This window comes from Chiloscyllium plagiosum, chromosome 31 (genome assembly GCF_004010195.1).
Source record: "Chiloscyllium plagiosum isolate BGI_BamShark_2017 chromosome 31, ASM401019v2, whole genome shotgun sequence".
Taxonomy (NCBI): domain Eukaryota; kingdom Metazoa; phylum Chordata; class Chondrichthyes; order Orectolobiformes; family Hemiscylliidae; genus Chiloscyllium; species Chiloscyllium plagiosum.
In genome coordinates this window covers 30,047,447-30,074,047 of record NC_057740.1, presented here as the reverse complement: position 1 = coordinate 30,074,047, position 26,601 = coordinate 30,047,447, and the positions used below count along the sequence as shown (strand labels likewise).

The 26,601-nt window shown below is 38.4% G+C and overlaps 1 protein-coding gene across 1 annotated transcript in view; it reads left to right on the top strand.

The window, feature by feature from the left end:
• hcn2b (hyperpolarization activated cyclic nucleotide-gated potassium channel 2b) overlaps window positions 1–15,217 on the top strand; it is a 124,764-nt gene extending 109,547 nt beyond the window's left edge. The window contains exon 8 of the mRNA XM_043721281.1: window positions 5,110–15,217. Within this exon, the coding sequence (XP_043577216.1) occupies window positions 5,110–6,032 (923 nt within the window). The 3' untranslated portion in view covers window positions 6,033–15,217. The remainder of the gene's footprint in view (window positions 1–5,109) is intronic.
• The last annotated feature ends 11,384 nt before the right edge of the window (window positions 15,218–26,601 follow it).

The following is a 26,601-nucleotide window of genomic DNA, read 5'->3' as shown; positions in this document are numbered from 1 at the left end:
AGGACACACTCATTGTGGTAGCTTGAACGCTGCTTTTTGACAGATCAGGTTTGTCATAACGAATTTGTCTCTTCCCTGATCTTCCACTCCTTGATCCAAAGAGTATTTGCTGTTGGATCTTGCTCAGGTGGGCTGTTCCACATCAGGCACTGGAACAGAAGACAGGCATAAAGTTGATGAAATATGTCATTATGGATTGTTTCAACAGCTTGTAGGTTTTTGTCAGCCAGCAGATATGAGGGCTAGTTCTGCTTACAAGGATAAAGCCAGGGGAGGGGTGTTGAATGGAAGGTTCAGATTACAATGTATTTGTTGTAATCCATTGAGTATCTGATATTTGTGTATGATAAAATGTGCCATACAGTCTGATGTAGAGTGTTGTGGTAGCGTGCCCCTTTCAATCCAACAAATTTAGATAATATGCTGTTTCTACATTTGGCCTGTGCTGATGTTTTCTTCAGATGCTTTTAAAGTCTCCTGTCCAGAGTCAATCCCAAGAATATTGGATTGAAATCATGCTTTAGCCTCAAGCCATCCATGTAGCAATGCATTTTTGTTGGGTGAGGGTTGACTTTGTGAAGGTGGAATACCCTGCATATGGTTTTTGATGGATTCATTGGGAGACACCATGCACTGCAATAGTCTTTCATTGATGATCTGATCCAGGATGCAAAAGGATAGAACTTGGGTGGCATAACTTGGTGTGAAAGGCTGCATTAAGTTCTGCCCTTGGATCTTATAGTGTTATTTATAGCCAAAGTATGAAACAGGAAGTGATTGAGGAGCAAGGAGTTGCAATAATTAAGAAATATGGCCACAGCACTAGTGAGAAGGTCATATAGTCATGGAGATCTACAGCACAGCAAAAGGCCCTTCATCCCATTGCGTGTTTACTAATCAGAAACAAACACCTAACTATTCTAAGCCAATTTTTTAAGCACTTGACATTGTTGGAAGCTTACATAGGCAATTTCCATTATAAATACGGATAAATTAATTTATAATGGGAAGAATTGAATGAAAAAAATTGCCTGTAGTAAGTAAGTTTTAGGAGACTACATATTTTAATATTTTCTACATATAATGAGGAGGTCTGTGATGCAAGGGGTAGTGTCCCTGTCTCTAAGCTACAAGCTCTAAGGTTGAGGTCCTCTCTGCCATCTTTGAGTTCCACCTTCCTTGTCCCATTTTTTGAACAAAGAAGGTGCTATCATAATGCATCCAAATATGTTGAGTATCACCTGGCAAATCTTTCCAACTCTCAGCAATAGCAAGTGGATGAGAATTGCCTGCATAGTTGTGTGATGTTATGAAAATTGGGGTCTTGACCTTCACTAACTACAGCATTCATGTAAAGATGCTTGTTGCCACAGCAACTGTGAGTGCTTATGCGCTGGGATGATTCCTTAGTTGGTTGGATGGCTGATGTGGATTGAATTAGTGCCAATTGACTCCTATTCCATCTGCAGCAGGTTTGGGATCTCCTCTTTGTCCCATCGAGGTTATCGCACTGTGCATCGCCAGGACGTCTTTCAGGCAGAGAGCTTCAAGGAGAAACACAGATAAAACAATGCACACCATGAATGAAATTTGATTATTATGACGGTGACCCCCTCCATCAGCTGGAGAGCGAGGTGCAACCTCAGTGCAGCCTTTCTGAGCCTCAACGACCTGACTTTGTGTCCTTCAAGCAGGAATGGTGGGAGGAGGAGTGGGGTTGGGGGGAGATGTGTGGCGGTAGAAGGAGGGAGTGAAGAAAATGATGAAGTCTCCACCCAACTATGCAGCCAATCTACATCCAAATTGCACCCTGTGTGACATGCAAGTCATGGATGAAGCAAAGCAATATATATTTATGGTGTCCAGAACTGTTTACTGTGGTCAGCCAATTCTGTCCATCTATAAAATGCATTTAATCCTCTATGATACTCAAAGAGCCATTCACTGAAACACCTATGATTTTTATTAAGTATCCTCATTGGCTGCTTAACTTTACAGTTTGTTTTTTGTGCAACTACACGAGAGAATCAAGGTCTCATGTTGAAAATTCCTCTGATTTTTTTTTGTGGGCAGAATCGATATATTCATGTCAGAAAAATTCACTATATGCCTGAAAAATAGAGCCTTGCAGTCTTGCCATTGCTTTCATAACTGTGTAACAGAGAACTATATTTTTAGAGATGCCATTATCACTTTTTGTTAAATCTGCCCTGAATGTGTCCTCTATTTATTCCATTCATTGGATGTGGGCACTGTGAGCACTTCATTGCTTATCTCTAGTTGCCTTTACTGCAAATAAGTGTCAACCACGTTGTTATGGACCAGGGTAGACCCTCTCAAAATATTTTAAGAAGGTAGCCCACACCCCAACTTTTTCTTATTTTAAAGGCAGATGTGAAGTGGATATTCCAGGAGTGATGCAGCTGGTCAAACCACTCAGCTTTAAGCAAAACAGAATTTATTTAAACACTACAGTTGCAACATGAACAAAAGGAAACAAAATTTAGAATAACTTAACTATTTGAAAACTCAACTGACTTAATACCGCAACTTAAATGAATTGGCACAGTTCCTTAGTTAACATCCCACAAACACACCCCTTGGCAAAAGGTAAATCCAAACACAGATTCTTACAGGCAGGAGAGATCTCACAGAGAGAAGCCAGTCAAGAATCATCTGCTGAAGCTTGGGAACTTCTCCTGGACTGCAGCAGCTTCTCACTGTTACAGTGAAAAGAAACTAGAAAAAAAAACTCTGAACTGGGACAACTGACCACTCCTCTGCCATTGTTAAATTAGTCTCCTGCCCACACATTTCGGCACCTCTGCCTTTACGACTTCTCTTTTAAAAAATACCCATGGACAAAATAACCTAGTTGAAGAGGTTGAACATCACTTTGGGTCTGCAGTCACACACAGGACAGAAGAAATCAGGAAGTCATATTTCCTTCCCAAAAAGACATTGGTGGTCTAGATTTTTTAAAATAACAATGGTAATCATTATGCTAACTTTTTTTATTCCTGATTTGAACTGAAACATCACCGTCTACCATGGCCGAATTCAAACCCATGTCCTAGAACATTACCTTGGGGTTCTGGACTATTAATCCAATAGCATTACCACTACCCATCACTGTCCATCACTGTTCTATAGTACTATTCCTTTGTTTCATTCCTTTAAAGTTAACTTAATGCATTGATAGATTAATATAATAAGTGAAAATTAAGATACAAGTGGAAGATACTGGAAATATTCAGCAGGTCAGGCAGCATCTTGTAGAAAGAGAAGCTAAGCTTACAAGGAGAACATTGAAGTAAAGGTCATTGACTTCAAACATTAACTCTTGTTTTTATCTCAGATTCTGCCTGACCTGCTGAGTATCTCTAACATTCTCTGTTATTTCAGATTTGCATCACCGGCTATATTTTGTTTTTATTATTAATAATTGGGGAATTTGTTGATTTTCCACCTCTGCAATCTGAATTTGAATCAACTCAAAATAATAGAATGAAGATTTGCTCTTCTATGTATTATGTGAGTTAACATTGGCCTTTTATTCTGCCTTGGGACCCTGCAACCACATGGGATAAATGTGGATTTCAACAGTTTCCTCATTTCCCCTCCCCCAACTTTATTCCAGCCCCAAGCCTTCAACTTGGCAACGCCCTCCAGACCTGTCCATCACTCCCCCCTCTGACTTATCACCTTCTGCTTCACCTTCATCTACCTATCACTTTCTTTGCTACCTTCCCCCAATCCCACCCCCTCCCATTTTGTCTCAGCCCTGACCCATAAGCCTTATTTCTGATAAAGGGCTTATGCCCAAAATGTCGATTCTCCTGCTCCTCGGATGCTGCCTGATCAGCTGTGCTTTTCCAGCACTACACTCTCGACATTGGGCTTTTTCAACCCAATTACTAGTGGGCACAGCAGAAAAGCTCTCATAATTTCATGCTAATTTATATAAAATTTGTAATTCTATCAAAAGAGTCTAAGCGATGCTGAAATAAAATAGAGTTGGTGTACAAGCCCGCAATGATTTGAACATTGGAAGAGGCTCAAAGGATTGAATTGTGTCCTCTATTCCCAATGCATAGAAAATGGAGAAATGTCACACTGATCCATCAGAGATGTTGTTCATCATTTGCAGCCAAATAGTTATTTCACAAACTGAATTTAATATAGATGATCTGAGAGTGTATGATGATGGTGTTCCATTTCCCAACACTAACACCCTCCGTCTTTCTATAAGCTCATTAAAAAAAAGAGAAACAACTGTAAAATTGGACACTTTATTAGCTATGGTGTTCCCCACATGTAAGACAGAAAGGGTAACTGCTAACTGCTCATGTCCTGTTTTGGCAAAAATCAAATGGATGATCTTCAAACTTCTATCCACCCCTTTTCTCAGGCACTCAAAGCCAACTTTTCCAGTTCTTAGGCAGATCTTCAAATGGATGTAGAAAATGGTTGCCTGCTTAGGTAAGCTTGTCAGAATCCTGCGCCAGTTGCGGGAGCCATTTGCAACTTTCATGACTGCATGGTGTTCATTTTTGCAAGATGTTGGACTGTCTGATCATGATGCTTCTATCTTAATGAGCCTGCTGGCAGCTCCTCCTGACAGCACTCTTCAATATTTTTGAATTAAGTGAATATTTGTGAAGCTAGGAGAATTCAGAATGTGCCTCATGGCCCTGCATATATTGTGGTTTCTGATTCCCTGACACACACTCTTCTGATTTTATTAATCAGGGATGATTCAGCTCAATCATGGAGCTGCTGGAAACCCTGCTGCACAGCATCCCCTGACTGCTCTCTACCAGTATACAGTGATAGTCGCTATTGAAGGTAGCCTGCCAAACTCATGACAATGGTGACCACATTTGAAAATGGTTCTGCTTCCAAGCCCTGGCATTAAGCAGACATGTGCCAACTCTGCCAAAGTTAAGATCAGTGATCTGTCCCTCCATTATTTTCCCAGAAGTTGACACAGTTCTGTTTGGCTTCGGGAATGTTGCTCCGTTTAATTAATTTAAAAGCGAACTGATACTTTGCACACAAATGATATCATCAAACTGTTTTGAAATCTAATTTGTTGTTTCTCTATAGGAAAGAAAAACTCTATTTTGCTGCACAAAGTCCAGCATGATTTAAACTCGGGTGTCTTCAACAACCGTGAGAATGAGATTATCCAGGAGATTGTGAAGTATGATCGAGAGATGGTTCAACAAGTGGAACTTCAAAGGCCTCTTGCCATGTCCCACACACCTCCATTTCATGGAGGCTCCATGTTCAATTCCCAAGGCCAACTTGCTAACAATTCGGCAATTGCTACTCTCCAGCAGGCTGTAGCTATGAGCTTCTGTCCTCCATCTACAGGCCTTTTTATTGGGTCTGTAGGTGTGCAATCACCCAGGACAGTCAGGCGGTTACAGCCTGTTCAGAGTGCAGCAAGCCCACTTTCAGTGTCCCCTGGTCAACAATCGCAGACACAACAACAAGTGGCTTCAGTTTCACCATATCCTTCTGCTGTCTCCAGTCCTCCAAACCAAAGCCCTCTAACAAACCGAACTTTCCAATATGGATCACAGGCTCAATCAGGCTCGCAGCTGTCACTAACACAGCAAAAAGCACCCAGCCCTCCCCAGCGTCCTGCAGCTCATAAGAGCACACAGGCACTGCATACAAGCAGCTTATCCCAAGAGGCAAGACCACTGTCTGCTTCCCAACCCTCATTGCCTCATAATATTTCCCAGACAGTAACCTCAAGTCCACCACAATCAACCAGAGAATCAACATCATCAATAGGAAGTCAGATGTCTGTGCAACCAAGTACAGGAGCTCTCCAAGGATCGATTCGAGGATCTGTCCCACCAAGGATGACCCTGACACATCAAATGTCCACAGGTGCAATGTTTCAAGTGTCACCAATGGCCGGTGCACAACAGGACTCAAGTGTTCCCAAGAAAGATTCTGTTGTATGTGTTACAGATATGGACACAGGCAAATCAAGGCTTTCCTCCAACTTGTGATGTATGGGTCACCGTGATCTTTTGTGGTAAATAAGAAGATTAAGTTTGAGAACAGTTAATAGTTGGTTGTGTGATTGAAAAAGAAATGCTGCTGGTTACTGCACATTCGAAACAAACTGCACATTCTGCCCTTAATTGCCATCTTACAGAAATTCTACATTTGTGCAAGAGTTCAAAAATCAAATGTCTGACAAATGGAGATGTGCATAATTATATCAAAGGATGCTGAGCTTATCAGCTTTTATTTCTTTTATCAATTTGTCTGTAATAGATGCATTATAAGTATTTAAACGCAATATGTGATTTTCTTCAGAAAAAGATCTTATTGTGGTATTTGGTGTGATGATGTTGTCTTATGTATTGTTGTATAGTTAGATGTAAATGGTTACCCCAATGCAAATAATTTTAATGTCTTAAGAAATTGCTGCTACACCATAATACAGCAAAACAACCAGCTTTTAACCTCCATTCTTTTTTCAGGGTGTTTATGCTAGGAAACATTTTTATTTTAATACTAAAAATGAGGAATGTTTCCAATATGGTTTTCCTTGTGTGATGTAACAGAACTATTCAGTAATGTAGTCTGATTTACCCCAGACTATAGGAAACAAAATTAACTCTTAATTTTCTGTTGAATATTTTTGAATACATTTAGTATCTCGATAATGAATGGATTTCTAGTTAATTAAAAACATTGTCCAGTGTTACTGTAAATGTAAATGAATAATTACTGAATCTGGACACTGAAACAGAGATTATGTACATACCATTAGGACCAAAAGTAGTTTAACGTGAAACTACATAGACAGTTGCAATGGTGGAATTCAAATAGCATTCTGGACTCCACCAGCCACCAATATTTTCCTCATTGAATGAGTGCATGATGTGAGAACATCATCCAACAGTCCATTACAGGGCATTGGCATTGCTATAAGGGAGACATAGTGATCATCAAGTATTAATGATAAACTGATGTCTTCTCATACTTTAATGCGCAATACAACAACTGAATCAATTAGCTGAATCATCCCTTTTTTATATGTTAGTTGAACTGAACACATCACTGCAATAAAAACTTTGATTGACTTCACTGATACTTCCCACGAGGCTTGTGACTGGCATCACAAAGTTTGTAAGACATTGTCATTTTATATTGAGCTTTAGTCAAATGCAAGCACAACTGTACTTTTGGGTTTGGTATTATCACTTCCAATGCCCAGAGTATGGAGTAATTAGAAAATAGGTAAATGCTTTAGTTGTCCAGTGCAGTTCTGTAAGATCATTTCTCATGAGATTTGATCAGTTCATTTTTTTTTGACAAGATCAGCATCATTGTAGTTAACTTATTGAAGACTGCAATTACTCCAAATTACATCAATTACTATTTTGTGATGTATTTATTAATCAAAAACATATGTATTGAGAAATTTCAATGTTTCTCTAATTGTGTTCTATTACATTCTTATAGATATTGCAAAAGGGATTGAGCATAGTTAAAATACTGAAAAAATCTTTCAATGTTTCAAGTGTTTATGAAATCTAGAATCAATTGCTTCTCTGAAAGGAAAATAAAATAATTTATTTGCAATAGAAATGAAATGAAACCAATCTGGGAAGCAATTAGATATTTTTTGTTTCTGAGGAAAGATTTAACACACTGGTAAAATTGCAGCTTATCACCTTGCTAAGCTATCATGGCCTTTATTGAGAATGTAGCTGAATGTAGATGATCGTGTTAGGTTATATCTCATAACTAAACAGACTGTAGTCATTGCAGCCATATCTTTAGTATAGGAAGAAGTAACCAGTAGGTACTTTTTTTGAATGTATAAATGTAAATGGGCAAAGATTGTTCAATACCTAAAATGGAAAATGCTTCAACCATCTTCCCTTCCTTAGAATGACATATTATTAGAAATGCTCCATCCTACAAATGATTTTTCGCAACCTTTATGCAATAAATGTTTCAAGCTTTGTTTTCTAGTGCTTCCATTAAGTACTGGAAATGTGCTATCTTTCATAAATTGTATAAAGCCATAATATGTTGCCATCTGCCTTGTTCTTCAATCTAAGCTGTATTATATTATCATTCATTCACAGTGGGATCTGGCCTGGGAAAAAACCCTTTAAAAAAAGTTAAAACAATAGGCAGCTATGTGTGACATGGAAGAATGTATGATGTTGGCCTGAGGTGATGAAAGAATCCTTATTTAGAGGGTTTAAGCTGTATACTTTATTGTAATTATTCATACTGTGTTTTAAACAGCTCAGTTAATGGGAGAGTCACTTTGAGTGAAACTAATGATGTAAATTCTTGTCTCAAAGAAATTCAGAATGAAATAACTCTCCATTACTACTGAATTCACAGTTTCTAAAATTTCTAAATTAGTCACCATTTGCACTAGTAGTAAGCCATACACATTGAGCCGTCATTTCAATTTTTATTTCTCTCACTGTAGCATTCTTGTTGTCTGAGGGTTGCTAATTATACTTTAGCTTATCTAATAATCATATTATGAATATTTAATAGTTTTCAAGACAAATTAAATGGCTTGTTTAATTTGTTAAATAATTGGAGTTGTTTGTTGACCAGCTTGTCTCATTTTAAAAAGGAAAACTGTTTGGGAAGGGAAAACCAATATGCCATCACCACTCCGATCCAAGCTTACAATGCCAGATACTAAATAACTTTTAATTTGGATCCATAATCTTAATTCTTGATTGTATATGTGCATGGTCACAACTGAAGGGTAATTATGCTCTCATACATTGGTCTCCACATTGCATTTTCTTCATGGCTGCAGTCCACAACACCTTTGTTGTGGCTGAACATGTATATTTATTTATATAATACAAGTTCCACTTTAATTTCAGTGATTATCTGCTTTGAGGTGCAAACAGCCACAACTGGTAACTTCTTCTTAATGTTGGTGTTGAAATTCTGATCTTAATTGTTTTGCAATCAAATCTATTTATATGCAACTAATTCAAAAACAACTTCCTCACCTAAATAAATAGCAAGTACATGTTAATCTTACATTAGTTGTTTCATGAAGACAGACACTTCACCACCTATAGCAACTCCTTAGCCTTATACTGCTAAACCATGTATTGCACCATGTATGCACTTCAGGTACATAAGAGGGTAGAGATTTTCTTAAATGCTTAAATTGGCAATCTTTTCTTGCAGCCTTTTTTATTCATTTTTGCAGACTTTGTATCTGATATTGTGCTTTCTCAGTGTGCTCTGTGATTAACTAATATGTAATTGTGTAATATTTAATGCCTGCTCAGGAGTTGCACTGACATCCAGTAAATTTAATAAATTCAATCTCGTGTAGAGAGATGCAACTCTGCACACTGAGAAAATTGTAGAATCTTTATTGAACATTCGTATTGAATAGAATGTCTTTTCTTGCATTCATTTTGTCAGCCATACAGGCATTCAATATTATGTACACTATGTCAAGTAGTTAACTGTCTGTAATACAAAATGTAAGAAGGTTTGAAAGAGTCATCTTATCCTTTTAGAGTCTGCCTAAAAATGTAATAATGCAACAATATTTCTTGAATGTTGTATGTTTGGACTGTAAAATAATGTATAGACTAAATGTATTGTCCTTTAGTTCCAACAAATGACACCTTTTATGCATAGTTTTCTAGCCTATGGAAGAAAAGGAAAAAATAAGCAATGTGGAGTGTTTATATTCCCAAATGCAGGTAATTTCTCACTGCACTTGCAAAATTTCAAGTGTTCATGTTGCTTTTGAATGTCAATGAAGTTTTTCTATTATTTTCGTGGATTTAGTAGATTTAAGCTAGTGCCTGGCAAAATCAGAATATTATCAATGAGATAAACGTATCAATGGGTGAATGTATATTGCAGCAACATTATTTTTTCTTTTAATGTGTTTTATTTTTCTCTCAAAGAGATCCTAACTGAACCAGTTGGAAGTCTTGAATTACAGAAGTCCACCTTGGCTGCATTCCATATTGGCAGCTGTTTAACTAGATAACACTTGTTTGCCACTTTAGAACTTGGTCCAATACTTGTATGCATGTTACATTCCTTTGTATATTTCTAAATAGGTAGGGCAACATTTTGCTAAAGTGTACAATCTTCTATTATTTCCAACTATGTTTAACAGATTTATGCTTTAATGTCCGGGAAAGAGAAAATAGTAGAGTAAATTCATAACGGTAATGTTTCTATCCCTGAGTTAGAATGTCACAGTGAGTGGGAGTTGCAGTATCAATTGTTAGTAATGGATTAATGTCCTGCAGAGGTTCTTGTACCTGATGGCTGCATGTGACTTTCTTTATTTAGAGTAGGTGGCGCTGTTAAGTTGGTTGGTTGTCGCCCACCAAGGAAAGAGAAACAGACCTGTGTTTGTATAATACCTTTCCTGACCTCAAGGACCCAATAAACAGCAGTTACATATTTTTGAAGTATAATGTTGGTTCCAGTGCTGGAGATGATGCAAAGTTAAAATTCAAAATTTCAGTTACAGTAACCTAGTGGTACTAGATTCTCATGTGAGACTTGAATTAATTTTACCAACACAAAGACTTATACAGTATTTGCATAGATAATTAGTAAAATGTTCCAAGGCATTTTGCAGGAGCATGATCAAACCAAGCCACATAAGTAGGTATTGGGATAGATTAGTCAAAGAAGACTAAGAAGAGATAGAGAGGAAGTTCCATACTAGTTCTCAGCTACTGTTGGAAGGTGTGGCTACCAATGATGAAAATCAGGGAATGCAGAAGAGGAAACCATTGAATGATTGCAAAGATTTTCAAAAAGTTATAAGACTGAGGAGGGTCAAGACAAACAGAGCAGCAGAGTCATAAAAGGATTTGGTAACCAGGATGAAAATGATTGTCAGGATGTTGCCTGATTGGGTGCCAATGTGAACAACATTATCTCCAATTTCTTTATATTGTGCATGGCTACTCATTTCAGTGCGCGGAAAGTTTACATTTTTTGAATGCTCCCTCAAAAGGGCCATCTTGTAGTCACCTTGTTCTAGGAACACAACTGAGTTGCTGCACAACCATATTGTCACAAAGCTTGGAAGATCATTAGGAATAGAAGTGTGAGATTTGGTGTGAATTAGGATACAGGCAGAACACGCCAGACAAGTATAATATATTCTTTGAGTTTGTTTTACACTTTATGGGAATAAATGATTTAATGGATATTTTATTGGATTGTGAAGCAAGTTCTCAGTTGTATCATCAGACTTAATGCACAATTTGTCAATGTACATTATTTAAAGCAGCATTCACACTTAATGACCTATATTAAAAGCAATTGCATTTTGCACTTCACAATCATTGCATTTGAGAGCTACTACTGTAGTGGTCTCATATTTAAATGGAATACATTTACTTTTAACTTTTGCTATTCAAATTTTAAGTATATTTGTGTGATGTAAATGCAGAATAAATGATTAATTCTATCCCATTTTGGCATTAAATTAAACTTGTTCCTTGTGAATCATCAGAGTAACTTGTTTCAATAAAGTAAACCAAACCTGCACCCTTCATTAAATATCTTCTATTTAGTATGAACTGGTAAAATATAGGGCCATATGAAAATTTTATTTCAGTGGAGATGTTAATACATAAACTAATACTCCAATTAAGAGTGCAGAGAAAAACTTGAAACAAACCTATTTGGTGTTTTAATATGCTTATCGAAGGGCATAAATTCAGGATTTAGATCAACAGAAAAACTTTGCTGAGACTTTGCTTTTGTTGTCTTAAATAGAATTAATCAAAAAAGTAATACTTTCCATATCCAAATGGAAGCAATCAACTGAAACTGCGTACTTCAGCAAAGAATGCCTTGGTTTTTAGTTTTATAGTTTCAAAGGAATTGTTTTATTTGATTTTTGTTCATTGATAGGATGAGGGTATTGCTAGCTAGATCAGTAATTGTTGTCCATCCCAGTTCCCCTTGAGAAATGGTAGTGAGCTGTCTCCTTGAACTGCTGCAATCTTTGGGGTCCGGGAACACCCCTTGTGCTCTTAGGAAGGGAGTTCTAGGATTTTGACCCAACAACGGTGAAGGAATGGGGATGTAGCTCCCAAAACAGTATGGAAGGGATCTTCTAAGTGGTGGCCTAATTTCAAATCAAAAATGCACAGTCTTGCTCATAGAATTGGGGTCAACATTTACTCAGCTAATACGTTTCATGAGTTTTAAAAGTCAAGAAAACAGGAATTTGTAAATAGATTACCAAGCAATAACAGTACAATAATACTGAATTCAAAACAAATCTTAGGTGGACTTCAATAACATCCATCTCATTATAATAACTGCAACCCAGTCATAAAGTTGTGCATGTCATGGGGTTTACTGACTCTATTGTTAAAATAACAAAGTTACCAATGAGAATCACTCCACTATCAACCTGTGAGATCGCAAATCCAATCCAACATTAAAACATTCACTGACAGTTATATTTCAATCACGTTTACATTTCTGCTGGCTTTGGGAGTTGCATTGTGATAATAATGAAATTGTATCAAATATTACTTCTTGCATTTGGAGTGGACTGCACTGTTTATATTTACTTTTATAAAGTGCAAACTTTCAATCATCTTTTAGAACATGATAAATGTGAGCAATTATAAAAATCAGTCAATATTATTGAGTGCTAATTTAATGAGCTGAAATTATTTAACATTGGGGTTGATGGAAATGTATATGTGCCACCTCTTTGTAAGTGCCTCCTTATTTGTCCCACTTGTACTTCCCCACAGCAATTAAGGAAACAAAGTAACATAGAGGTCAGTCAGCCCCTCAAACTCGTTCTGTCACTCAATTTGATCATAGCTGATCTGCATCTTAACCTATCCACTCATCTTGGTTCCAAATATCTTAAAATGATTATATAACAAAATCTGTCAATCTCAGTTTTGACAATCTTAATTGATCTACACTCAAATTATATTGGGCATATTGAGCTTCACCCTTCTAATACCGTTTATATGAAGGAGTGATTTCTGATATTATCACTGAATGAATTAGATTGACATTTAAGGCTGTGTCCCCATGTTCCCCTTACCAGAGCAAATAGTTCACTATCTATCTTATAAATTTGTTCAGTCGTCTTAAATTCAATTCACTTTGACCATTCCCAATTGGTCCAATCAGTTCTCCTGAATTCTGCTACTAGTCTTGTCATTTGTTCACCACATTTCCAAATTGCCATTACTCCATAATCTCATCAGTTATCAAAATTAATGGTCCACACTTTGCTCATTTCAGACTTTTACATTAAAACGAAAACAAAAGCAGCTATTCTGGATGAAAAGGACCCAGCAACCAGACCTTTATACAGACCTTTAATAACTAAGCTGTGTTGTTTATGGAGGATGCAATCAAGTCGCTATTACTTGTAGGAGCTATGGTTTAAAATAAGAAAGTGATACTCATTTGAAACTGTAAAAAAAAACTTTTAAAAGATGTCATAGTTTTAGTAATAGAATGTTTAACTCTAAGTCCTGCAGTGTCTGAAATCTTCTCTTAAATCTTAAACATGAAGTATATCTGCTTATTGGTTAATTTAGCTTATTTCCGACTGCACTGCTAATTGGGCAGCTGTGTATGACAGCAAACATCACAAACAGAGAACCAATAAGGTTACTCTGTATTCTACAAATCCACATTACCTGCTGACCGTAGGGTTGACAGCAAACCTAGTAAGTCTTCTGCTCAGTAAATTCTGTCTTTCTATCTGAAGGAGCTAATGTAGTATGGGTATTTCAATGGGAGAGAAAAATATAACTGTATTAAGTCATATCAGAAATGAATTTGACTATATCTCTGAAGGCCAATCACATCATATAACTGATTTTTGAAGATAATCTATCTTCTTTGAATAAACTGTCTTGCTTTGTATTTCTCAATTTTTGATTGGAATACAATGGGTCCTTTAGCAATATTTAAATATAATGTAAGAAGTAGGGCAGGAGTAGGTAGGCCATTTGACTCTGTGAGACTACTCTACAATTCTGGTTGATTTTTTGCCTCAACTTTGCTTTTCCATATCCTTTGCACATCTCTTCCATAAAAGAGATCAAGAATTTGTCTATCTCAGCCTTAAATCTACTCACAAATGGAGAATCGATAGCCCTCAGGGGTAGACAATTCAAAAGATTCGCAGCCGTCTAAATAAATAAATTATTCCTCATTTCAGTCCTGAATGTTCTCATCTCCCCTTATCCCAAGACTGTATGCCTATGTGTTCCCAGCAAGAAAAACATCCTCTCAATTTCTACCTCTTAAGCCCAACTTGTATGCATCAACAGGATCATCCCTTATTTTTCTAACTTCCAGACAACATAGGACCAATGTATTTCTTGTCAAAGGAACCACTGTTTCATTACATAGGAACTAGGTGCATGAGTATGCCGTCCAGCGCTTTGAGTATGCTCTACAATTCAAAATGGCCCTGGCTGATCCTCTGTCTGAATGACATATTTTCATTTTCTCCCCATACCCCTGGATGCCTTTAGAACTAAAAACATACCTATCTCTTTCTGAATTTATTAAGTGACTGGACCTCCACAGTCTTGTGTGATAGAGAATTTCATAGGTTCATTACTTTTGAAGATATTTTTCATCACCTTAGTTCTAAGTAGTCAACCCCAAATCCTGAGACTATGTCACCTCTCCCTAATCAGGGAAAGCATCCTCCCTCCTCCAGGTCTGTCCAGCCCTATTCAATTTCTTATATTTCTATCAGATCCTCTCTATCCTTCTGAACTCTAGTGAATACAGACCCAGTTGAACCCACCTCTACTCATTGGAGAATCCTAACATCCTGGTAGCAGCTTATTGAACTTCTGCAACACTCTCACTATACCAAGTAAATCCTCTCTTAGATAGAGACCACCCAGGATCCAATCTAGAGAATGGTTGTTGTACCATGCTAAGGAAGTGTGACCTTCCTGAGATATGGAGTCCAAAGCACACAGTAGTCCAGATGTGGTTTCACCAATACTCTATTCTTATACTCTAATCCCCTTCCAATGAAGGACACCATACATTTCAACTTTTTAGCTATAGCACCTGCAAGTGTATTTAAACATCACCATTTAGATTAGATTACTTACAATGTGGAAACAGGTCCTTCGGCCCAACAAGTCCACACCGACCCGCCGAAGCGCAACCCCTACATTTTACCCCTTCACCTACTACTACATGCAATTTAGCATGGTCAATTCACCTAACCTGCACATTTTTGGACTGTGGGAGGAAACCGGAGCACCCAGAGGAAACCCACGCAGACATGGGGAGAATGTGCAAACTCCACACAATCAGTCGCCTGAGGTGGGAATTGAACCCAGGTCTCTGGCCCTGTGAGGCAACAGTGCTAACCACTGTGCCATATCTTTTCAAACAAAAAAATTTGTTTTTCTCATATTATCAAAGTAATTAACATCATACGTTCCACATTATTTTTCATCTGCCACCTTGTTGCCTAATGCTTAACATCTTTGAAGCCTCTTTTTTGCCTCCTGACAACTTTATATGTGTATTTGTACGGCACCTTTTTGACCGCAGGACATCCTAAAGTGATTTACAGCCCATGAAGTACTTTTGAAGTATAGTCACTGTTTATAATGTAGGGAATATGGCAGCCATTTTGCAGACAATCAGGTCCCACTGCCAGCAATATGATAGTAATCAGATAAACTGTTTGAGATACAAAAGAAATTTCAACTGCATAATTTTCCCTCCACTCACCCTCCTTTCCTGTTTCCCTAGGGAAAAAAAACAATGAAAATATAACAGCCTACTATGAAATATGCATACAACTTTGGGCCAAAGTTCAGCTCCTGAATTGTTTAATCATTATAAATCATACTGTGATTTCTCCTTAATTTATCATTTACCTCTTCACAGAGTTTGAGTACATAAAGAAATGAATATTTTCTATGTTTACTTATTTTCCAACTGTTGTTTGAATCAACAAGATACCATCTCCCTCCGTAATACAATGCTTGCCTTTTATGTGTTGGTGCAGAATACTGCTGCTGTTAGATTTGTGCCTGAGGTATGTCGATGGTGTTACAGATATAATAGTAATGAATTAAACCAGTCATTAAAAGCCTGTTGAGAATTCCAAAGAAAAATAAAGTGTAACAATGTGCACAATGTATGTATTCTTAGTATTGTTCAATTTTTCCAAGCCAAACATTAAATTGCAATTTCATTCCTTCAATTAATGTCTGCTATGACAAACTAATGGAGCAAAATGACAGTGATACCAGCTTGCAAGCAGTTTAAAATAAATGAGTACACTAACTTCAAATAATATGATTTCATTTTGTAAGGAGTGAGCAAGCAAATGTCTTACACAGAATATGACAATTTAACCCAGGAGAATAAGTAAGAACTTAGTAATTTTGTTTTAATCAAAGCAGTTATGATCAAGATTCCACGTGACTGGGTGTTTCCTATATTCTTCATCGGCAAAAATGGTTCACCCCCTTCCAAATTTATTTTGTTCTCCTTAAAAGTGATGGCTCAGGCCGGGCAAAGTTTCACAGGCAGCAGCAGTCTGTCAACTTTTCACATGCCAGTCTTTGGGCAGACTATTCAATCACAGTCAGCATCACAGCTCAGAACACAATCCTACTGTTACTCAATACCTGCATAGGCTCTTTCTGGATAAGATTTCTGAATAGCAATCATCACTCTGGGTGACCTTGTGCATCAGCAAAGATACATTTGAGGAACTTCCGTTATGTGGAGAGATTAGAGGAATTGGATAGTTAAACATTGGAAGTATTCAAAATTAAGAACAATCTTAATAGGGTAAAAAACATATTTTTCTATTGACAGGAGGGTTGGTTAACTAGAGGAGACACAGATATTTCCAAATCAACCTGTTCAAAAATGTTCAGATGCACCTCTGGAGCCGGTGGACCTCCTAGCTCAGAGATAGGACAATATCACTGCACCACAAGAGTCGTAACTAGACGACACATATTGTAATAGTTGGTGAAAGACCTAGACTGGAGATGACTGAATCTTTTTTAATGCAGCAAGATCTGATCTGGAATGAGCTATCTGCAAGGTTGGTAGAAAAAGGATTTAATAGTAACTTTCAAAAGTGAATTAGCGAAATATTGGAAGGAGAAAAGTTGCAGGGCTTTACAGCAAAGGAAGGAGAGTGGGACTAAATGGGTAACTCTTTCAAAGAAGCAGCACAAGAACAAAACATCTCCTTCAATGTAGAACAATTCATGATTTATACTTATAACGTGCAAATACACCAAATTAGTGTGGATTTATGGATCAGAAATTGACCTGAATAATGACATCCAAGCTGCTGTACATGATTTTAAAGTCTTCTTACACTTTTTAATTTATATTATCAATTCGCAGTTTTCAATCACCATTTTCAGTGATGACAGATGTGAAGAGCTAACTAATGAGGATACATTGTATACTTGACTCTTAGGTTCTCCATCTAACTGAGGGGCCGTCGCATTAAGGTTTTAACATATTAACAGTGTTTAATTGTGTTGATGTAGAAAAATTGTTTTCTCGAGAACAAGAGGCATAAAGTTAAGCCATTCCGAACTAATACAGTAAATATCTGGAATCCTCAAAGAATGTAAATACTTGGCCAATTGAAATTTCCAAGCTTTAAACTGATTACATCTTTGTTATATAAGGATATTAAGTAAAACAGATTAAATGCAGTAGAGGTGCAAATTGGTCATTATCCAACAGAATAGTAAAACTTGATTGTAGGGCTGAATGGCTTCTCGTTTTGTATAGTCAACTAGGGGATAAAGTTCTCAAGATGCAGAGAGATACCGTGATGCCATAATGAACAAATCGGGAATAGTTTGATAGATGATGCATTTCACTCTCATTTCGACTTGCATTGAAGCTTTATGGTTTCCCCTTACCTAAGGTGCAGGAGATTTAAAAATATCACTATTCAAACTATTTTACAAACCCTGTTTATTTAAAGACACATCATTTTTTTTTTTCGTGACAAGAACGTAGAGTCAGAAAGATGTACAGCACGGAAACAGACCCTTCGGTTCAACTCATCCATGCTGACCAGATATCCCAACTAAATTTAGTCCAAACTGCCAGCACTTGGCCCATATTTTTCTAACCCTTCCTATTCATATACCCATCCAGATGTCTGTTAAATGTTGCAATTGCACCAGCCTCCACCATTTACTCTGCAGCTCATTCCATACACACACCACCCTCTGCGTGAAAAAGTTAGCTTTTATATCTTCCCCTCTCACCTTAAACCTTCGCCTGCTAGTTCTCCTGCCCCCACCTCGGGGAATAGCCTTTGTCTATTTACCCTGTCTATGCCCTTCATGATTTAATAAACCTCTATAAGGTCACCCCTCAACCTCCGACGCTCCAGGGAAAACAGCCCCAGCCTATTCACCCTCACCTTATAGCTCAAATCCTCCAACCCTGGCAACATCCTTGTAAATCTTTTCTGAACCCTCTCAAGTTCCACAACATCCTCCCGATAGGAAGGAGACCAGAATTGCATGCAATATACCAAAAGTGGCCTAACCGATGTCCTGTACAGCCGCAACATGACCTCCCAACTCCTATACTCAATGCTCTGATCAATAAAGGAAAGCATACCAAACGCATTCTTCACTATGCTATCGACAATGCACCACAATGCAAAGATCAGCAAAATAACTTGCTTTCACACTGTGGTGTGAATCTCTAATTGGTATTGGTGTGAGTGTTACAAAAATAAGGGCAAACAAGAATATTTTTCATTGATTTTAACGTTTGAAACGTTTTGAAATAAGGGATACAGGACTGAAATGGGTAATAGTAACTTTCCTCAGGTTTTGAAATGGCAACATTGATTGAGATGTTGCTGGTAAGTACAAATATATACATACCAATTATTTGTCAATTAGTTATCAATTATTATATATAAAAGACTAAAGTACTTTAAGAATATATTCACAGTCTTTGTAGAACCTTGTCCTGGAGAATACTTCCTAAACTCACTGAGGAACATAAGCGCAGCAGGCATTAGTTTCAATTTCCTTCAACAAAGCTGTTCATCAAGAGATTAGGCCTGCTTCTAAAGTGTTTCCTTAACTCAACGTTTGGGTGAAGATTTGTAGCTCGGGTGCTCATTGTTGTGGTTCTGTTCGCCAAGCTGGAAATTTTTGTTGCAAACGTTTTGTCCCCTGTCTAGGTGACATCCTCAGTGCTTGGGAGCCTCCTGTGAAGCGCTTCTGTGGTGTTTCCTCTGGCATTTATAGTGGCCTGTCCCTGCCGCTTCCGGTTGTCAGTTTCAGCTGTCCGCTGTAGTGGCCGGTATATTGGGTCCAGGTCGATGTGTTTATTGATGGAGTTTGTGGACAGGAGGCTCCCAAGCACTGAGGATGTCACCTAGACAGGGGACGAAACGTTTGCAACAAAAATGTTTCCTTAACTCTTTCCATCTCCAGTCTACTTAAGCAGAAGGACAGATTAAAGCAATTTTTAGAATAAAATTAATTTACGTTTGAAGATAGGACGGATTTGCCTTTATTGTCCTGTGACGATTGGACATGAAATTGGGGACTGGTGGTATATTTGGGAATGTAAATGACTGGGCAACAGTGCCATGACTACCCTAGTGTTAGAGGTTTGAAATTCCCACAAACGTCAGGACGTCAGGACTTCTGCAAGGTCCCAATGTGCATCTGTGGTTGTATGTATGGTCTCCAATATTTGATAGACTGAGAGGTTTGGCCTGTTGATTCAAAATTAAGCAGCAGATGAGAGAATTGCCCACCACGTGTATATTTTGTGATCCTGGTTGAGGGAGGGTGCCTGGAAGTATTTCCAGTTCGTCACCCTCGAGGTATTGGGGTACTTCTACATTTAATCTACCAACTGACCTTGGTGTAACATCTCATCGAATATGTGGGAACTCTAAAAACTATCACCCCACTGTCAACACAGCCAAACTGTGTGCTCTGGGACTTAAACCCACAGCCATGTCTAATAGTAGAGACTGATGCCAGTAAATCAGCGCGGCAGTCACATTATTTACTGGCATGAAAAATTCCCCTACACAAATATTTTTGAAAGAAAAGTCCTTTCTTATTATATGTTTTTGTCTTGTTTAAAAGGAGATATCCATTAAAGTCTCAGTTGGCAAATGAGCTATGACTGTGGTATTGAGGCAACACATCAAAGGCCAAGGAATGATTCTCCATCAGTATTCATTTAGCTGCTCTCATTCACAGTCACATCCACAATAGGCTTCAACACAGCTGAGCTACTGAGGGAGAACTGCTTCCTCAATTGTTTCCCGATGTCTCATGTTGGAAATGATGCATTGGTCGTGATGGTCCATCAGTCAAATAGTCTGCGGACATCAGTTGTGTTTGCCAGAGTGAGAAAGTGCGAAACAGCAGTCAACAATTGTCCAACTGCACATCTCCAGAACAGAGGAAAGAAGAGACACATTGGAAAGTAAAAGGACAATAATCCTAATGTTAAAATTATTGAAAAATGAACGAGCTATAACTTCATAGTATATTGATTTCATACATTATGTTTCAATGTTCGTTATCACAAACTATAAGCAACACTCTAATCATGTATAATTAGACACAAATGTTACTAACAATGGGCAAGGAATTTAACAAGACTATCACCATTAAAAAAGCTTAATTATTTTACAGTGAATTCATTTTGATCATCTCTTAATTATTTAGCACTTTAAGAACGCCATCATCCTTCATGTCAGATCCTATTTTATTTTTCCAAGCAAACTATGAGATAATTGGAATATTTTTCAGCTTGACTGTCTTTTGCATTGAATTGCCTGCCTGTTGTAGAATAAACCTTTTTTTGTCTGATTGTGATAAATAGGATTAAAATCCAGATGGATTCTACAATAGACAGATGCTTTGCCCCCGCAGCAACTCCCCTAACCATAGCACCCACCCCTCACCAGAAGTCAACAGTGAAAAACACCCAGTGTTTCTATTTAATTAATTGAATTTAAAAATTGCTATTCCGTGATTGTCAACATATTCTTCATATCATTTTCAGGTGAGAAACATTTTTGTTTTTATTAATATTGGGAATAACCTAGACTTGATGCAGACCTTTTAAGTAAGGAACAGTGTAACTGTTGATTAAAATGAGTTTTTTTTTTGTATTCAACTGTAGTTCTTGTCATTCCCAATCCCAAAAAAACTATTTTTAAATATCCTGTTCAGTCATGTTATGATACACCTCCAGCATAGGTGGGACTTGAAATTAGACCTTCTAGTCCAGAGAAAGGGGCATTGCTACTGCAATACAAGACCTCCTAATACAAAGTAGATGATGAGCCAGTGAGGTTTACCATTCCAGCAATGAAAATGTTCCTAATCACACTCCATTTGAGTCATTTCATGAGTCAGCATCCTCTGATACATCAAAAAGAGGCTGAGAATAAATCCCCGAGGTTGCTAAAATTTCTTTATACTTAACATACAGTATCAGGAATGTATGCACAGAGAGAGTTACTTAATAACAAGCTCCTAAATCCATTTAGATGTTTTACAAGACAAGCTGTGAATTAAGAATTAAATTATTGTGAGATTTATTATCTCTAAATTCCATAACTACTCCTCAGACTCAAAGGATGAGGCAGCGCAGAAAGAGTTTGATTGATCCATGGAGTCTATGCTGGCTTTGCAAAGAGCAATACAGCTAATCCCACTCTTTCCATAATCCTGCAATTATTTTTCTCCTTCAAGTACTTATCCAATTCCATTTTAAAGACCATATACCATTCTTTCATGAAGTGCATTCCAAATCCTCATCATTAATTGTGTGTAAAAAGGTTTTTCCTTATTTGCATCTGATTTCTTTGTCATTCACCTTAAACCTGCCCTCTGGTTATTTACCCTTTGGCCACTGGAAACCCTTTCTCCTATTTACTCTGTGGCACCCTCCTTGGTTTTCAACATCCCTGCCAAATCTCTTCAGAGATTCTTTATTCACTGCTTGAAGAAGAACAATTCCGATTTCTCAAGTCTATCCACCCAATTGTAACTCCTCATCCCTTGAACAGTTTTGGTATATCTTTTCTGTACGCTCCCCAAAGTGCTCACACCCTGTCTAAAATATGACTGTGAGAATTGGACGTACTGCTCCAAAAGTGACTATAATTCTGCATACATTCAGCATAACCTCCTGGGTTTTTGTTTTGCTGTGCTCTACTTATAGAGCCCATATTGTGAACTACTTTGTTAATCTGTTCGAACCACCTTCAAAGATCCAGCCAGGATAACAGACATGGATCGAGTGGCCCACCTAGAGTAGGATGAGCTGCAGACATCAGGAACCACACTGTGACATGAGTGCAGGGAAAGCAGCTGATTGGTGAGTAGGATCGGTGAATATTTCCAGTCTTTAAGTCAAAAGTGACATTTTCAATTTCTGTTTGGAGCGCTAGTCTTTTTCTTTTTTCTTCTTTAGGAATAGCTGGTCAGATATACAATAGGTGTTTTGAAAGATTATTACTGTAAAGTTTTAAAGGGCAGAGATGCTAGTGTAACAATTAATGCATTAAATAAAATATCATAACAATGGCAGGACAAATGATGTGTTGCTGCTACAGCATGTCGAAGCTGCTGGACATCAAAATGGTTGCAGCTCGAGAAATTTCAGATCCATAATTAGAAGCTGAAGTCCGAGCTCTTGATATTGAGCCTCATCAGGAAGGGGACAAGTTGCCCTGGACACCTTGCTCCAAGAGGAGCTCATATCCCTCAGACAAGGTAATTCAAATTCAAATTTGCTCTTTGATCAGGGATGACTGCAGGGGAGGCAACTTTAGGACCCAGGGTCAGCATTTGAGAAAAGGCTCTTAAGGCACAGTGTTAGTTTCCTAACCTTGGAGAGCTGGGTTCAAGATCCATCTGCTTCTGAGATGTAAAATAACACCCCTGAACAAGTTGATTAGAAAATATCTAGCATTTGAGGAGCCTGAGCCTCTGCAATTGTCCAAAATGTTTGTGAGCTGTGTGGACCAGAGACAGGAATAAGGATGAGTGAACTGACCACAGTATACTGGCACAGGGAACCATTCAAGTGGGAGGACGAAAGAAACTGCAGTTTGGGACAATACAATCAGAAGGATAGATGCATTGTAAGTCGGACTCCCAACGATTATGTTGCCTGCCCAGTGCCAGGGTTAGGGACCTCTCCTTAGGCTGGAAAGGAACTTGGAGTGGGAGAGGACAGATTCAGTTGGCATTGTTTACATCCAGAGAAGGAATTAAAAATGGGTAGCTATAGGCCTGATGGCTTAATATCTGCAGTTGGGAATATTTATTTTAATAGTATTTGCTTTTTGAAGATTTCTTAAACAGCCCTACTATTCAACACCAGGTTATAGTCCAACAGGTTTATTTGAAACCGCAAATTTTCAGAGCCCCTGCTCCTTCCTCAGGCAGCTGCCTGAGAACAAATAAACCTGTTGCACTATAACCTGGTGCCATGTGATAATTGACTTTGTCCACCCTAGTTTGACATTGGTACCTTAACATCAATCCTACTACTGCAATCAATCTTCCATTTAACTTCTAACAACTAGTTTTGGTATGTACAGTCATATTATAATGGAAGCAAATCAATTTCTTCATATCATTTTTGATTCTAGCCTTTCTTCTTTTTCACGTTGACACCCTAAAACTAGTGCCAGATTATTAGAGAGTGGCAAATGTTATTCCCGTGTTCAAGAAAGGGAATAGGTATAATCCTGGGAATTACAGACCAATCAGTTTTATGCCTATGGTGGGCAAAGCCTTCGAGATGACTCTGAGTGACAGGACTTATGATTACTTGGAAAACCTTTGTTTGGTTAGAGATAGTCAGCATGGCTTTGTAAGGGGCAGGTCATGCCTCACAAGCCTTATTGAATTCTTCGAGGATGTGACAGAATGCATTGAAGAAGGTAGAGCAGTGGATGTGGTGTACATGGATTTTCGCAAAGGCATTTGATAGGGTTCCCCATGGAAGGCTCAGTCAGAAAGTAAGGAGGTATGGGATACAGGGTAACTTTGTCTGTCTGGATACAGAATTGGCTGGCCCATAGAAGACAGACGGTAGTAGTTGATGGAAAGTGATCAGCCTGGAGCTCGATGAGCAGTGGTGTTCCACAGGTGTCTGTTCTGGGACCTCTGCTCTTTGTGATTTTCATAAATAACTTGGATGAGGAAGTGGAAAGATGGGTTAGTAAGCTTGTTGATGACATGAAGGTTAGTGGGGTTGTAGATAATGTGGATAGCTCTTGTAGGTTGCAAGGGGACATTGACAGGATGCAGAATTTAGCAGATAAGTGGCAGATGGAGTTCAACCTGGAAAAGTGTGTAGTGATTCACTTTGGAAAGTCGAATTTGAATGCAGAGTACAGGATTAAAGGCAGGATTCTTGGCAGCGTGGAGTAACAGAGGAATCTTGGGGTCCATGTCCATGGATCCCTCACAAGATCATCAAAGATGGGTCTGCTGGAAGGCTGGAGGAGTACCTGAACTGTATGGCAAAAATTCAGAAGTGGTGGAATACTTTCAGGACAACAGTCCAGACATCCCTGAACTAAATCAGGTGGTAGGTTGATGAGGCAATTGGGTGTGAAATACGTTTGGGGGGAGGTTTAGCTTTTATTTTTCTTAGCAAAAGTAGGATAAGCCACTGAGAGCCTGAATCTCAGACATTTGAAAGAGCTGACAGTTTGGATCATAGGAGTGGACTATGAAGCAGATTCTCTGGTTCCTTTTAAAGGAACATTTTGAAAACTACAACCATCAAGACTGGTGCACCATGAGTGAGAAGTGGTTCCAAAAATGTGTCTTGAGGAATGAAGAAACTTGAAGGGGTTCAGAAAGAAATTACAAGGACGTTGCCAGGGTTGGAGGATTTGAGCTATAGGGAGAGGCGGAATAGGCCAGGGCTGATTTCCCTGTAGTGTCGGAGGCTGAGGCGTCACCTTATAGAGGTTTATAAAATCATGAGGAGCATGGATAGGATAAATAGACAAGGTCTTTCCCATGGGATGGGGGAGTCCATAACTAGAGGGCATAGGTTTAGGTTGAGAGGGGAAAGATATAAAAGAGACTTCAGGGGCAACGTTTTCACGCAGAAGGTGGTGCACATATGGAATGAGCTGCCAGAGGAAGTGGTGGAAGCTAGTACAATTGCAGCATTTAAAAGGTGTCTGGATGGATATATGAATAGAAAGGGTTTAGAGGGATTTGGCCAAATGCTGGCAAATGGGACTAGATTGAGTTAGGATATCTGGTCGGCATAGATAAGTTGGACCGAAGGGTCTGTTTCTGTGCTGTACATTTCTGTGACTCTGAATTGCCACCCAAGTTGATAGGGTTTTTAAGAAGGCGTATGGTGTGTTGGCTTTCATTAGCAAGGGATTGAGTTTAAGAGCCATGAGGTTATGCTGCAGCTCTATAGAGCCCTGGTTAGACTACACTTGGAATATTGTGTTCGGTTCTGGTAGCCTCATAATAGGAAATATGTGGAAGCTTTAGAGAAGGTGCAGAGAAGATTTACCAGAATGCTGCTTGGACTGGAGGACATGTCTTATGAGGAAAGGTCGAAGGAGCTAGGGCTTTTCTTATTGGAGCGAAGAAGGATGAGAGGTGACTTATTAGAGGTGTACACAATGATGAGAGGCACAGATAGAGTGGATAGCTAAAGACTTTTTCCCATGGCAGAAATGTCTATCACAAGGGGGCATAATTTTAGGGTGATTAGAGGAAGGTTATAGAGGAGATGTCGGAGGTAGGTTGTTTACACAAAGAATGATGGGTGCATGGAATGCACTGTCAGCAGTGGTGGTAGAGTCAGATAGATTAGGGACATTTAAGCGACTCTTGGATAGGCATATGGAAGATAGTATGTAGGTTAGTCTGATCTTAGAGTAGGATAAAATGTTGGCGCAACATTGAGGGCCGAAGGGCCTGTATGGTGCTGTACTGTTCTCTGTTCTAAGTAGTATGTTCTAGTGCCTCTTCCACTCACAGATTTTCTATTCCACCATTTTCCATGTGGATTTCCACATGATCATTTTGATTTCTTTTATAATTCACAGGATGAGGGCTTCATTGGCCAATATTTATCACCTTACTCTAAATTAAGAGTCAACCACATTGCAGTGTGTCTGGAGTCACATACAGGCCAGGCGAGGTAAGGATGGCAGATTTCCCTCCCTAAAGGATATCAATGAACCAGATGGAGTTTTCCTGACAATCGGTAATGGTTTCATGGTCATCAATAGACTCTTAATTCCAGATTTTTATTGTATTCAAAAATTCCACCATCTGCCATGGCAGGTTTCAAACCTGGATCCTGAGAACGTTACCTGGGTCTAGCTTAACAGTCCAGCAATAATACCACTAGGGCTGTCTCTTCATTTACCGCGTGTAATTGTCTATGTGAAGTATCGTGGATGTCTGTCAGAAATGCTGTTTCTTATCTTTAATACTTGATGCTTATCCAAATGAGCTTTTAAGTTTG